Below are 14,256 nucleotides of genomic sequence, written 5' to 3'. Positions count from 1 at the left end.
TTTCCTTGGCGCCTGGAAAGCCGACAGCTTAACACAAAACAATCCTCCAATTCTTCTCTATTTCATTTCCTCCAAGTCTTTGGTATTAAAGTTAAGAATGTGTCTCCTGGAAGCATCCAAACCATAACTCCCAGTAATTCTTTAAGACACACATTAACTTTTGTGTCCATGTGCCCTGCTCTGGGTTGTGGGAAGACTGGGCAGAGTCACCCGCGATGTTCTGAGCCACCGTGAGTGCCACTCCGATGACGTTCACAATAAAACATAATTCAATGTTTGGTGGTTTGGGTTTTTGGTGCTTTTTTTTTTTTTCATGGCTAAATGTAATTTCTTGAAAGCATTATCCTTTAGGATGGTAGCTTAAACAACTGATTTCGTTTGGAATTTTAATCTGGTTTCCTGCAAGAGATACTTTACGTAGCCAAAGGGCAACAATGCCAGCATCGCTGGTTTACCTGATTTGAACCTTCTGCCCTTATTTTGTCTCTCAAAAGAAATGAATTGGACTGTCATCCCATAGCTGACACCCAGAGAGGCTGTTGCTCCACACTGAGCAGAGCCACTCAACTACACAGCATGTTGCAAAAAAAATGACCTGTTTTAACACATTTGGTTTTGAAGTGATGCTCTGAGTAAGCCCTATCGACCCGCCTGTAATTGTGTCAAACGACACCCTGGGAAGTCAGGGCATTGCTCACTGCAGATCGTGGGTCGGTCAGGGGGCAGAAGCAGCAGAAACAGCTTGAACAATCTGAAAGTACTTGCAATTAAAAAAGTTGTTTCTTAATTTGTGATCCTCCAGCTTTTGAAAACGCAGCGTGTTTGGTGTGTTGAGTTACCGTCCTTCAGACAGGTTTCTGGTGGCACTCTGAGAGGGATGGCTTCACTCTTTGCACAGAGTCATTCTGGTTGGAAAAGATCTTTAAGTCCATCAAGTCCAACCCCTCAACTCACACTACCAAATCCATCACTAAACTAAGCCATGGCCCTCAGCATCTCATCTATGTGTCTTTTAAATATCTCCAGGGCTGGGGACTTCCCCATCTCCCTGGGCAGCCTGGGACAGGGGCTGACAATCAACCCTCTTGGTGAATAAGTCTTTCCTCATCTCCAATCTAAACCTCTTCTGGTGCAACCTGAGGCCGTTTCTTCTCGTCCTGTCACTTATAACTTGGGAGCAGAGCCCAATCCCCAGCTCACTGCAGCCTCCTGTCAGGGAGTGTCAGAGTGTGCTCCTGTCTCCCCTCAGCCTCCTCTTCTCCAGGCTCAACATCCCCATTCCCTCAGCCCCTCCCCAGTACCCTTGTGCTCCAGCCCCTTCCCCAGCGCTGGGCACGCTGCAGCCCCTCAGTGTCCCTCTGGCAGGGAGTGGGGGGCCCAACACTGAGCACAGCCATTGAGCTGCAGCCTCCCCAGGGCCGAGCACAAGGGGACCACCCCTGCCCTGCTCCTGCTGCCACACCACTGCTGGTACAAACTCTTTCTGATACAAAACACACAGCCTGACTCGAAACATTTGGACCAAGCCTCAAGTCATAAAACTAAAAACCTCCAGACCTGCAGTAGCTGACAACAGAGCCAAAACATTCACTGTACTAATCATCTGTATTAATCTACCCCAGCAAACCATTTCAGCTGGTAGTAGCTGTGACTCAGTGTGCTTTATGTTTACTAAACTGCACGTACAGCCTTTTAGAATAATCTGCTTAAAATCACAGAGTAAGTCCCATGGGTAAAAGGGTGGGGAGGAAGAGGGAGATGTCAGTACCCTACAAACCAGCATCATTTGTTTTGACAGCTTTTAATATTCCATATTAATCCTTTCACGTGCTGCTCTCCCCTGCGCCTCTGTGTCACCTTCAAGCCAAGGCCATCACACCCTGCTCACCAGCTTGTTAAAAGATGCCTTTGGGACATGGGTCAGAACTGGGCTGTATCTTTCCCGCTGTTGGCAGGGACACAGCACCAGCTTGGTTACGTGGTTATCCAGGATCTGGAATAGGGAATACAGAATGCCAAAGATTAACGTGTTTGTGGGGTTTTCTGACATTTGGATCATTTTAGCTAGAAGGTGATTAAATCTGGAGGTCTGGGTCCTGTATGACTCCTTTCCTCAACTTGGGGATCTCAGTCCTGGCCCAAATCAGGCTGTTAGGTTAAAGCTGGGCAATCACAGAGATGCCTTGAGGGGGCAGAGGGAGGATAAACTCGAGCCCAGCAACAACAGGCAGACCTGGCAGTGCAAGTGCTTGTCAAATCCCCCTTACCGCCAGCAGTGGTAAGAACAGCCTTTCGCTCCCAAAACACATTTAATTAAGGCCCTCAAAGTATATTTAAGTACCTCAAACTGAATTCAAGGAAATAAAAATGTCAGCTATACTAGAGGCACTCTTATTAACAATCTCTGTGAAAATATCAGATTAAATGGACGTGGAAATGCTCCCCATTGAAGGTCAAATATGGGTTGGCTGACTGCAGATCATTCCAGTGACCACTTTTTATGCTTTCAGTCTTCTGCTCTGTGGCACCTTCCAGAATTTCTTGCATTTAGCAGCATAAAAGCAGCACCTTGTGTTAGCCCTGACCAAGGTCTCTGCACTGTCATTCACAGCACTTCTCTGAAGGAACTCATTCTGTGAAATAAATTCAGTGAAATTCATACAATTTCTGCAAAGCATCAGACTTTAAGATGCACATGACTTTCCATTTAAGGCAACGTGCAGTAAGAGACATTCTAGAAGCACGCTGCCCTGGCCACACTTGGATGTGTTACAAAGACAGGCTCCGAATGAGCAGCTGCTGCTGACAAATGTGGTGTGAGCATCACCTCTTCTGCTGTTTCGGGCTTTTTGGTTTCTGATCTATAAAGTGTGAGTAACAGACTTTTGGCTTTTACCTGGATAGTATGATCCCACTGTAAGGGGATGGAAATGTTTAAACGTCTCACGCAACGCAGCTGAAACCCAGGCAGCTGCTAACAGTTCAGGAACAGCAATTTCGGGAAATACCCTGCCCAAAGACCTTGAATTAAGATGAAGGCTCAGCACACACACTGGACTGGGATCTGGATGTGGACCATGTCCCATAAAGCAGTACTGCTAAAGCAGAAAATGCTCCCGTTGGGCTGGAAACTTGTATCCGCGTTCCCCTTCTTCAAGAAGGACTTTTGGGAAGAAAGAGAGAACGTTTCAAAGCAGCTAAATGCTAGCAAGACCTATTCACAGCAAACCCTGCACGATAATCCCTGCAGAGCAGACAGTTACACCACATCCTCTTGGGCTGTCCCAGACCAGCACCGACACCAGCGCTCCCCAGTGCCGATCCAGACGTCCTGGATGCGAGTCACTAACAGCAGGGCCACAATTTCAGGCCACTTCTAAAACCCAGAGAGAGAACGAGGCAGGGAGAGAGGGAAGGGGAGCAGGAAAACAGGCTGATTTTTCCACTTCTCAGAACAGTATGCTGGTTTCTTAGAGAACGTGGTCATTGCCCAAACTGCATCCTGCTTTTGTCTACCTAATACACAGCATTTAAAGGAAAATACATCGCTTGTAAAATGTGACATTTTAGAATCATTTTCGTTATTAAGTGCTAAGCTTGTAAAACCTACCTAAATACAGACTTGCAGAATGAAAGGCCTAACTAGACTCAAGCCATTTTAAATGAAAACACCGGGGTGTTTGGAGAAGGGCCTTGGCAGGCTGGATGCAAAGCCCTGCTCTGAACACCTGAAACCTGGAGTCCTTCAGGTACAAAGTGAAAACGGCTGCTCATGACGGTTCTTTTTAAGAGCATGGAGGTGGGGTAGTGGAGTTTTCATCCACACAGATGTTTCATTTCCTCTTGGAAAGGTGTATTTATGACAGCAGGATATTTATACTGGAATACCTAACGTTAAGAAGCAGAGCTGTTTTAAAATGAAATGTAACTCCAGGAGTGTTTCGTACTGAATAGTGGCCACTGAGCGTGGCTCCCAGCAAACAGCAAAACCAGTGTCTGACCTCGGGACAGCCCCTGCTCCTTTCCTGGCTGTTTGCTACCAGCTTTTGACAGGCACAGTACTGCAAACAAACCCAAGACATTCATTGTCAAATCAGCACCTTGCTAGATTTTGCAGGGCTTTTTGTTTGTTTGTTGGGGGATTTTTCATTCTAAATTCCTAAAATGATTAAGTGCCCGAGTGCACAACAAAGTCAGTCAACGATCCTTTAGACATGAAAATATATTGCAGAGGGATGGGTGAATTTAGGTGGTGTTTTAAAGCCTGCTGCTTAAAAAATGACATCTTTGTAAGCACACGTATTTTCCAGTGAACTGAATTAAGAACCTGGCACGTTTTATTAATAGCCATAAATAATGAACAGTTGCTTCCTTTCTGTTGGAAAGGTATTGCAATTACACAATACTTGGGGCTCTCACTTCCAGCCACTTCTTACGGAGAGAGCAGTATCACAATCAAATGTTCATTGACCATTTGTCTAACGTTCTTCACCAGTTGCACGATGCCACTCTGCTTATGTTAATGAGCATACTGTGCTCAACTATATAAATCTTTTTTAGTCAATCAGGAGATGAAAAGGTGCCAATGATGAACCCAGAGGATTTCTGGGTGACCAGAGCACCCAGATCAGTGGATAGGCTCATCGTTCCGTGCCACTGGGAGGGAATCAGTGAGTCTGAACCCTGACTCCGAATGCAATTCCCTAACCAAAGAGAGGCAAAAGTGCATTGGCAATCCTTTACTCCCTCTTTTAATTCTACCTGCCTCACATACTGATTATAAAAGCTCTTAAAAGTTTTAATCTTTATAATTGTTATCCTATAATTGTAGAGTTAATTTTGGTGGGCAGAACGTCTCCCCTACAGAGGACAACAGGCCAATTCAAATTCTGCCCATCCAGGCCAGCGCTTTGCCTTCTGTACGTGCCCCTGCAAGCTAGAATCAGGCTCCCACCACAGCTAATACACACAGAACAGTCTAATAAATACAGCAGGAGCTCCTGCCCAACCACGCACTGAACCATTTGGCTGCCGACAACCCAGACACAGAGTTAGAAAGACTTACTTTTTAAACCAGGACAAGCAAGCGCCTTACACGTGGAGTCAGATCCTGCAGGAGGACAGAGTTTGGAGCATTGGGACTGTCCAAGGGTGGGCTGAGAGCTCTGGGGTTTGTGGGGCGCATGACCCTGGGAAGGTCCCCGCATGGATACTTGGACGCAGCCTCTCACACTCCCATGGCCAGCTGTGTCCGGGACACAATGCTGCAGCAGTGAGCTCAACCTCGGGGGAGGAAGGAGAAACTTATATATAGCTGCTGTGGGGATGAGCCGATGGGTGCTTTCAGGAGTCCGTTTCAGCTCCCACTGTCTGGGAAATGCCGATGACATGGAAGTAGAAGGGGCCCAAATCAGCGGGACAATGAAGAGCCCTATTCATCACTAAGGCATGCACAAACTGTGCCCCACCACCTAAAAAAAAACCCAACTCAGCCTGCCAGAAGTTTGGTTTGGGTGTTTTTGTTTGTTTTGGTTTGTTTTCTCTCTCAGATCAAGCACACATTTCTCAAACTCATATGGAACTGATTCTGAGATTCACTGAAGACTGCGATGTCAAAATCTCACCCACAGCAACTATTATCGTTCTAAGCAGAAAACAAAAGAAACACAGATTTTATCAACTCTGATATTAGCAATGGCAAAGCCTCATTGTCTTTGCAGAGGCCTTAAGCAATCTGACAGGAATGGGTGCTGAGTAAAGCAATACAGGGCTTCCAAGGCTTGACCCGTGTTTAAAGAGCAGGGTGAATATGGGGACACAACGAGAGCACGCCACTGAGAGGATCTCTTCATTGCCACCTCGGCTTCCCAGTTGCCTGGATCTTTCAGAAAGAACCCATCCATCACAGAGAAGCCCTTTTAATAACCTATGTCTGGTTTTATGGTTTTACTCTGTGTTAGAAGAGTGTGGTATCATCAATGAAATGACAACCTCAACAAAAACCAACCCAGCGGTTTGGCTCCTCAACAGTTCCTAAAAAACAAGCTGCTGCTGCTGATTACAATATATAGCTGCTTATCTTAAAGGACAGGTACTCCCTCCACCTGGGTGAAGATGCCAGCTACAAATACCCTTAGGTTTTCAGCTCATAGCCTCTTTGGAGCCTCTGTCTGACAGCCAGAGCCATTCCTGACACGGGTTGAGGAGAACTGCACAACCCAGAGCTGCCTTCAGCAATGGGCTGGCTTGGCAGCTCCGGGAGGTAGGCATCTCCCCGGCCACAGTAAGGAATGGCTGTCTTGTCCAGTCCAGAACAGCCCAGCCTGCTGCCACAGTAAAGAATGGCTGTCCTGGCCAGCCCAGGAGCACCCAGCCCGCCTGAGAAACACGTCAGGACGGCGTCAGTGTGCCGAGAGTCCCGCTGGCATCGCGGCCGCTCGCCCCACAGCCGCAGATGGCAGCTGGGCCCCAGGGAGTGACAGGCTCCTGATGGCAGCAGCACGTGTAGCATCTTCATGTGACATCCACAGGTGGGGCGGAGGGGAAAACAGTTTTCATCCGTTGCTATGGAGCCGTGATTAGCTTGTGTGTCTTCAGAGCCTGCCGAGGAGAATCGGAGGCTATTTTCTTATCTAGATGTCATGAAATCAATCCTTGCAGAATTTCTGGAGTCAAAGGCTAAGCAGGTTTGCCCGAATACCTTCTGTTACTCGATACACCAATACATCTAGCTGGGAGACCTAAAATGAGTGTCATTTTTCAGCTGGAGCTGATGGCAAAAAAAGTACAACTCCTTAGTCTCAATTATGCGCCCAGCAACATAACAAAAGTGTGTTAAAGCAAATGCAGCAATTGTCCTGGCAGAAGATGAGTCTTAGAAAATTAAGCCCCCTCCCCTGCCCCCCCCAATTGCAAAGCACAGTGGCTCCAGAAGAAACTTTTCCCTTATTCTCTGCAAACGCTAAAGGAAAACCTGATGTTCTTCTTTTAAAATGTGTCTGCCTCTAGGTCTTTGGCACAGGTTTACTGATGGGAGGGCCGGCAATCTATTTAATGACTGCATTGACGTCAATAGCATAACTGAAATACTTACTAAGATGCATGAGTCCAACTTTCAGGGGGTGTGTGTTCGCAGGCAGGCGCAACACGCGAAACGGACTCCCCGCGGGAATGAACTACCCCAGAGAGCCGGGAACGGTCCCCGGACCTCCCCGGCGCCATCTGGGGCTCGGCCAGCTCCGCTTCCTTTTTCGGCAGGTAACTTGGGAAGCTCACTTTGAAGCGTGCCCTTCATTTCTCCGAGCAGTCAGAATCACTTTACCCTCCAACAGCCTTAATTTTACTCGCTCATGTCGTTAAGCTGCTATCTGATGTCTTTCACAGTTTTGCTCGGTTTCTAAATAATGGGCATCATTACAGCAGTGCATCCTTTAAAAACAACACTTGCAGGTAATAAGCCTACAGCACCACTCTTTACTATGCACTACCAGTGCCTTTTTAGCTCAGCTCTTTGGTAATAAATAGTTCCTCTTGCACTCCTGTCAAAAGGCTGAAACGCTACGTCTCCTTGACTTGTACAACGTGTTTCAAAATCAAAAGGCCAGACCTTCAGCCAAACTCTCAGCACATCAACAGAATTTCAAAATGAACCCTCTGTTTCATATATGGCCAGAGCCATTCTCTGCACGCCAAGCAGAGGAACTATGGTGCAAGAGCACCAGCTCCCTGCTAATTACTTGGGATTTGCAGATATTTCTAACCAAGACCCAACTTTGATGCGCAGGGATTGTTAACCCCTCCAAAAAAAGAGTTGGGACTCTCATTAGCACAAGCACCAGTATCATCCAGCCTTTTGTTTATGCTTTATACAAACGTTCGTGCACGGGTCTGTGTACATCTTACACCCACATAAAAAATGAAAGAGTACAAGTTTGGAGTTCGTGTAAAGGCATGTGAGAAGTGCAGGCAAACGTGCAGATGTACAGGAAAGCAGAGGCTAAGGCACAAGCAAGAAAAACACCAATCTTTTGCTCCCATCCCCAGAGAGGAATTTTAACAAAGCTCTAATCCCATGGGCCCTGAAAAGCCTGCGTGTGACATATCCCAAAGCACTACACCCCCAAAGCCTCGTGTTGCAGAGCAAATCACCTATATTATACTGCTAGGTGTATAATTAATTGTGAGGACAGCCTATAATTATTCAGTGTTGAAAGTATCCAAGGGGCACTGGGTTGCCTGCTCTTGAGAAAAGCCTCTGCAAAGCCCTGGCTGTCTGACCCTTACAACTATGCTTTGCTCCTGTCAGTCCCCAACAGTGTCCAAACACATCAGCCTCTCAAACAAAGCACTTCAGGTAAACACTGTCCCCATGCCACCTCTGCCCCGTGCCCTGTCCCTCCTGAGAGGCTTTGTGCTCCTGCTGTGGCACTGCATGGCTGGTCCAGTGCTTCCCCTGCAACCTGTGTGATGAGGAGGGACATTTACCCCGGCACCCACAGGTACCACATGGGTTTTCACCCCTGTTCTGTGAAGGCAAGGGGATGGCACAGCAAGTCAAGGCAAACGTGAAGAGCGGGTACACACACACACTGTCAGGCAGCGAGGGAGAGGCATTGGCATTGGGAAGCTGTGCACACAGCACTGATCCCCTGCTGAGCTGACAGACACAGTGGGGTAAAACATGGAAAGGTCCTGGGAAAAATACAAAGGAAACAGCTGGAGAAAAGGGTGTACTCAAATGGGTGGAAGAATGAGAGGCTTTGGCTGAAATGGGGCAGCCAGTGGATGATTATTAACTCAGAGGGAATAAGGGCCAGTGAGGAAAATAAATATGGAGGAATTAGAATTATTTAGACTGGAAAAGACCTCACCGAGACTCACAGTTCTCTCAGCACTGCCACAGCCCACCATCAAACCATGTCCCTCAGCACCTCAGCTACACAGCCTTGGGATCCCTCCAGGGATGGGCACTCCCCCACCTCCCTGGGCAGCCTGGCACAGGGGCTGACGACCCTCTCAGTGGACAAGGCTTTCCTCGTCTCCAGTCTAAACCTCCTCTGATACAACTTGAGGCCGTTTCTTCTTGTCCTGTCACTTGTAACTTGGGAGCAGAGACCGATCCACAGCTCACTGCAGCCTCCTGTCAGGCCCTGTACATCACAGAGGAACCTCCCAGCCAAAGTGTCTCCATTGCCCTCCCAGCTGTCAGGACACAAGCTCATTAAGGATTTAGGCACTCTTTGCTGTGGCTTTGTATTTCCACCTTAGGATTCTCAGTTAATTCACAAAAGCAATTTTGTTCATTCCTGTGATCAGCAGTTATAACAAAACAACAGGAAAAATCTGTCAGGTTTACTCAAGCTGATACCAAGGACAAAACACAGGATGTTCAATACATATTTCTCTTCCTTTTATGGCTGTGGTTGTAAGGTTAAGAAAGCTCTGATGTTTACTGTGCAATCGGTATTTGCTCTGAAAAGCACTTTGTCCTAAGAGAAACAATGGCCAGAATTTTTCATACTTTCAAGAAAATGAAAGCAAAAAGGAAATGTCATAATTTCGACACAGCTCACTCATGAAATTCAACAAGGGCAAATGTGGTCTTGTGTCTGGGACAGAATAACCCCAAGTACCAGTACAAGTTGGGAAATGAACTCTTAAGAGAGTAGTGTAGGGGACAGGGACCTGGAGATGCTGGTGAGCAGCAGGATGAGCATCACCCAGTAATGTGCCCTCGTGGCCAAGAAGGCCAATGGCATCCTGGGGTGTTGTATTAGAAGGGGTTCGGGCAGTTGGTTGAGAGAGGTTCTCCTCCGCCTCTACTCTGCCCTTGTGAGGCTACATGTGAAATATTGCATGCACTTTTGGGCCCTTCAGTTCAAGGACAGGGAGCTGCTGGAGAGTTCAGCACAGGGCCACAAACATGATGGAGTGGAGCATCTGCCTTGTGATGAAAGGCTGAGGGAGCTGGGGCTCTTTAGCTTGGAGAAGAGGAGACTGAGGGGTGACCTCATTCATGGTTACAAATACATGACGGGCAGGTGTCAGGAGGCTGGAGCCAGGCTCTGCTCAGGGATGGCCAACGATAGGACAAGGGGCAACGGGTCCAAGCTGGAACAGAAGAGGTTCCAAAGAAACACAAGGAAAAACTTGTTCCCTGTTGAGGTGAGGGAGCACTGGCAGGGGCTGCCCAGATGGGCTGTGGAGTTTCCTTCTGTGGAGACATTCCAAACCTAGCTGGACGAGTTCCTGTGTGACCTACCCTAGGTGGTGCTGCTCTGGCAGGGGGGGTTCCACTGGATGATACTTTGAGGTCCCTTCCAACCCTTAAGATTCTGTGATTTCAGCACAGGCCTGGGTCCTCGGTGATGCAATGCCTTGGGAGAGCACTAGCACCAGATTTGCCAGTTTGAAGCAACTGGTAATATTCCTGCTGGAGTAAACAGCTGGCAGGTACTACTTCCACTGCGAATGCTGACCGTAATTTGTCTCTCTCCAGGGTATTTTTATTAAAGTATGCCAGTTTGCTTCAAACCCCAAGTCCTGTACTTTTCATAACAGGATATAAATCACTTCAGCAGTGACAAATAAAAGGAGACATACACGAGGTGCTCATACTGATGTCAGCCGATTGTGGTAAGCCTGTGAATCGCTGTGTGACACGGCAGAGCTAACAGAAAATTCCGAGCTCTGCTGACTAACCAGTCTAGAGAATATAAACACGTTTCATTTCAAAACACATTCTTTTATCTAGAGGGATGTAAAGCAGCCTCGTCCCAATCAAAACATTACTGTTTCCTTCTCCAAAACTTTCAGGAAAAATGCTCTGCGTCCTTTCAGCCAGAGCAGCCGCTGGCATAGCTGTCTGTGTTCTGATAGGAAACTCCCCTTCCTTTCAGAATTTCCAAATCAGAAGCCAGCCATGGGAAAGAAAAAAAGCTGCAAACACTGAAAAGAAAATTAAAAAATCCCCTGAAAGTCATCTGCATTGCTGCATTTAAATGGAAACTTCCTTAGAAAGTAAATGGCTGCCTGTGTTTTCTGCCACACCAAAACGAGTGACAACGGCTGCAAATAGGTAAAGGCACCAAGGTGGTGGAGGGAATGCTTTGCAGAATGACTGCAGCCTCCAGAGGCAGCAGGAAAGGCCCTGCAGCAACCTGGAATGCCCCCTGGGCAGCAAGTGGGACTGCCAAATTCAACAGGTAAATACAGTCAGAAATTCAGAAGAGCCTTGGCTTCCATGCTAGAGAAGCACAAAATAAGAAAATAAACAACTGCAGAGTAACACTGGTGTTACTCAAATACACCTCTGTGAGCAGGGGGAGCGGAACGAGAGCTGAGGGCACACCACTGACTGTGGAAGCAAACAAGTGTCGGGGCACCAGCCTCAGCTCAGAAGAGCAAATCCCCTCACTCGGCCATGGCTCTCAGCCTCGAGAAGCTACCTGACAGCTTGTGAGACCAGCTGCTTTATGGGGCTGGTTTGCAGAGTCCTCCTCCCGTGTGTCAGAGCTGCCAGCCCTCCTCAGCACCGCTCCTGACAGCCTCAGCACAGCGGTGTGACAGGACAGCAGATGTAATGCTTTAGGCTGGCCAGGGAGGCATTGATTCAGCCTGGAGACTACAGTCTGTGAGAGTCAGTAAACTTCATTCACAAAAATCAACTAAACCTGAACTTAACTAAGAACTCCAGGCCTTTCACTACTAATGTCAACGCTGGCTTCTTTCATGAAGGAGTCGCCACCATTTCCTATCAATCTCAACAATATTTCTCATTCTTGTCTGCAAATTGCCACAATAAGTTGCAATGCTACAACTCACATTTTGTGCTTCCTTCAAAGACTTCACCTAAAGTCAGTCAAGACTCATGGTTAAGAGCTATTTACTCCAGGGGCTACAAACCCGTCCTGTACTTCTCTACTTTTTACAAACTCCACAAGCCACTGAGCTGCAGTTTTCTTCTACTTCTGTTGCCAAGTGAAAACCTGCATCCAGCAAATGCCTCCAGCGTGGCTCCCTTCCACATCTGGACACATTCACGTATCAGGTAAGATGATAATATCATTTATTTAAGATATATTTACCTATCCATGTAGAATTACTAGCACTTAAATGCTAAAACCCACGAGTCAGGATCACAAGGTTCAAAATGAGAACATTTGGATTCTTCTCAGCTGCTTTGCAGGGCAATACAACACTTGCTCTACAATCACCTGTGTCAGAGCCTTCAATCAAAAAGGAAGCTGAAATGTTCACATGTTCCCAGCATTAGTGGAATGGGCTAGCTAAAAAGTTAACCAGCATCCTACAGCTCACATTGGAAATACAGGAGAAAAAGATCCACAAAGTGTTCAAAGGTTGAGAGCAATTGTTTCCACAGAATGCATTAAGAAAATTAACCTAGAGATTCCTGGAAGTCTCTCCTCGTTATTAGATTCTGTAACTTTACATTAACAGATCTATGGAAAGCTTATTAAATTTTCCATGATTATTTTCACACAGGCCACAAAACCCAAGTCTTGCTAGAACAGATTTTACAGTGAGGCGAGGGGTTGCACTCCTGCTCGCTCTGACTCCGTTCACAGACAGGGAGGGAAAGAGAAGGAGTTTAAGATTGTATGGTCCAGGGTTTTTTCTGCATTGGAGGTTTCCACATCCCATCAACAAGTTTTGAGGAACCTAATCTGGGAGGCTCCAGGACTACATGTGCTTCAGGATAGTGAAAAACACACAGCACAAAAGGAGATAATAGTTAATGCATCCAGGCTTCACGCACTCTACAGATTAAGCTTTATTAGTCCCTCCAAGCACGTAATTATTGGAAAGGATGAGATTAAACCTTACAAATGGGCACTCCTCCAAATCTTATCTCCTTCTCTGTGGGAGTAACCTTTAAATTAGTGCAAGGAGGGCCAGCTCTGTTCCTGAGAGGGGTCCCACAAGCCCTTAGCACCTCAGCTAAATCCAGGTGTGAAAATAAAGAAACCTGTCATAAGCAAACAGCTTCTGCTTCCCATCCTCAGTCCTTATCTCTGTCTGAGCAGCCCCCTGCTCTCACCACAGCTGCTCCCTGCCTCTGCTTGCTGGGCTCACGCTGCTGCCCCTCAGGGTCCCTCACGCAGCTGTGCCCTGGTGCCTTTCCTCTGGAGCCTTTGCTGGGCGTTATTCTCCTCCCTGACCATAGCCAAACCTCCTTGTGGTCTCTGCTTCGACACGGGGGTGAGGACAGGGTGACCAGAGGACACCGTGTGCAGGGGGGAGCAAACAGGAAAGAAGATGGGATGAGCCACACTCTCTGACTTCTGCTCTCCTTGGATTGCTACATGTATGTTTCAAAAGACCACAAAACAAACAACAAATGGAAAAAAAATGCCATTCCAGGGCAGCCTATTAAAAGCAGAGGAAGTCTCACCTGAGAAAGGTTTTTGAGATTGCAATTTTTACGTAGATGACATGGAAACAAACTGAAATAAACAGGATAAAAAAAAACTACAGCTGTGTCTGAGCCTGTTCTGGGCCTGTAGGCTGGGGCTTGTCCAGGCCTGCGCAGCGCAGGGACTCAGGAGAACAGCAGTCACTGTGGCCGTGACTATCAAACCCAAATCATGTTTGTCTTTTATGCTAACACACAAGGAGAAACCTCAAACCCAAACGATTCAAACAACAGTGTTTGGGGCCTGATGGTTCTCTCATGTTGGTCTCGCTCAGGTGACGCGGACGAAGCTCTACAAGGCCAGAATTACACCAGGGGGAAGGGGCAGAGGAGCAGCTGTTAGCAGAATGATGTGGCATATAAGCACAGTCTGCATTTGACCTTGCAAGTGATTACCAAACTCATACCTTGCAGGTTAACTCTGGAGACAGGCGGCTGACTCGTTGCTGGAGATCTCCTAAGAGGGATAAAGAAAACTCCATAAATAGGTGTTATTTTATCATTTAAACCCTGTTGGCAGTCCAAACTGCCAACTCCCGTCGTTAAAAATCCCTTCTCATACTCACAAAGGAGCTCAAAACACTTTAAAGTGATTTAGCAGTTAACAAGCAGTGCTGATCTATCTGCTAGGAAAACCCAGATGGGTATGTGTGCTGGCTGGGAAGAAGGGATCCCAGGGAAGCTGTGCCATGCTCCCACACTGCCTTTGCAACTTCCTGCTCACAATACACCTGGAAGTCTCCTAGGACCGCTCCCTGTGGCTGAAGGGCTCAGTGGATCCCCCTGAATCAAGGCCTTCTCCTTGAAAAGCCTTTCCCTAC

General features: G+C 47.3%; 1 protein-coding gene across 2 annotated transcripts in view; it reads right to left on the bottom strand.

The window, feature by feature from the left end:
- PDE4B (phosphodiesterase 4B) overlaps nt 1-14,256 on the bottom strand; it is a 209,633-nt gene that overhangs the window by 42,101 nt on the left and 153,276 nt on the right. For both annotated transcript variants that reach the window (XM_062003176.1, XM_062003177.1), the window contains one exon: nt 13,843-13,892. In XM_062003176.1, coding sequence (XP_061859160.1) covers nt 13,843-13,892 — 50 coding nt within the window. The remainder of the gene's footprint in view (nt 1-13,842; nt 13,893-14,256) is intronic.

This window comes from Colius striatus, chromosome 10 (assembly GCF_028858725.1).
Source record: "Colius striatus isolate bColStr4 chromosome 10, bColStr4.1.hap1, whole genome shotgun sequence".
Lineage (NCBI taxonomy): Eukaryota > Metazoa > Chordata > Aves > Coliiformes > Coliidae > Colius > Colius striatus.
The sequence above is the reverse complement of the archived record's forward strand: the minus strand, read 5'-3'. Positions and strand labels throughout refer to the sequence as shown.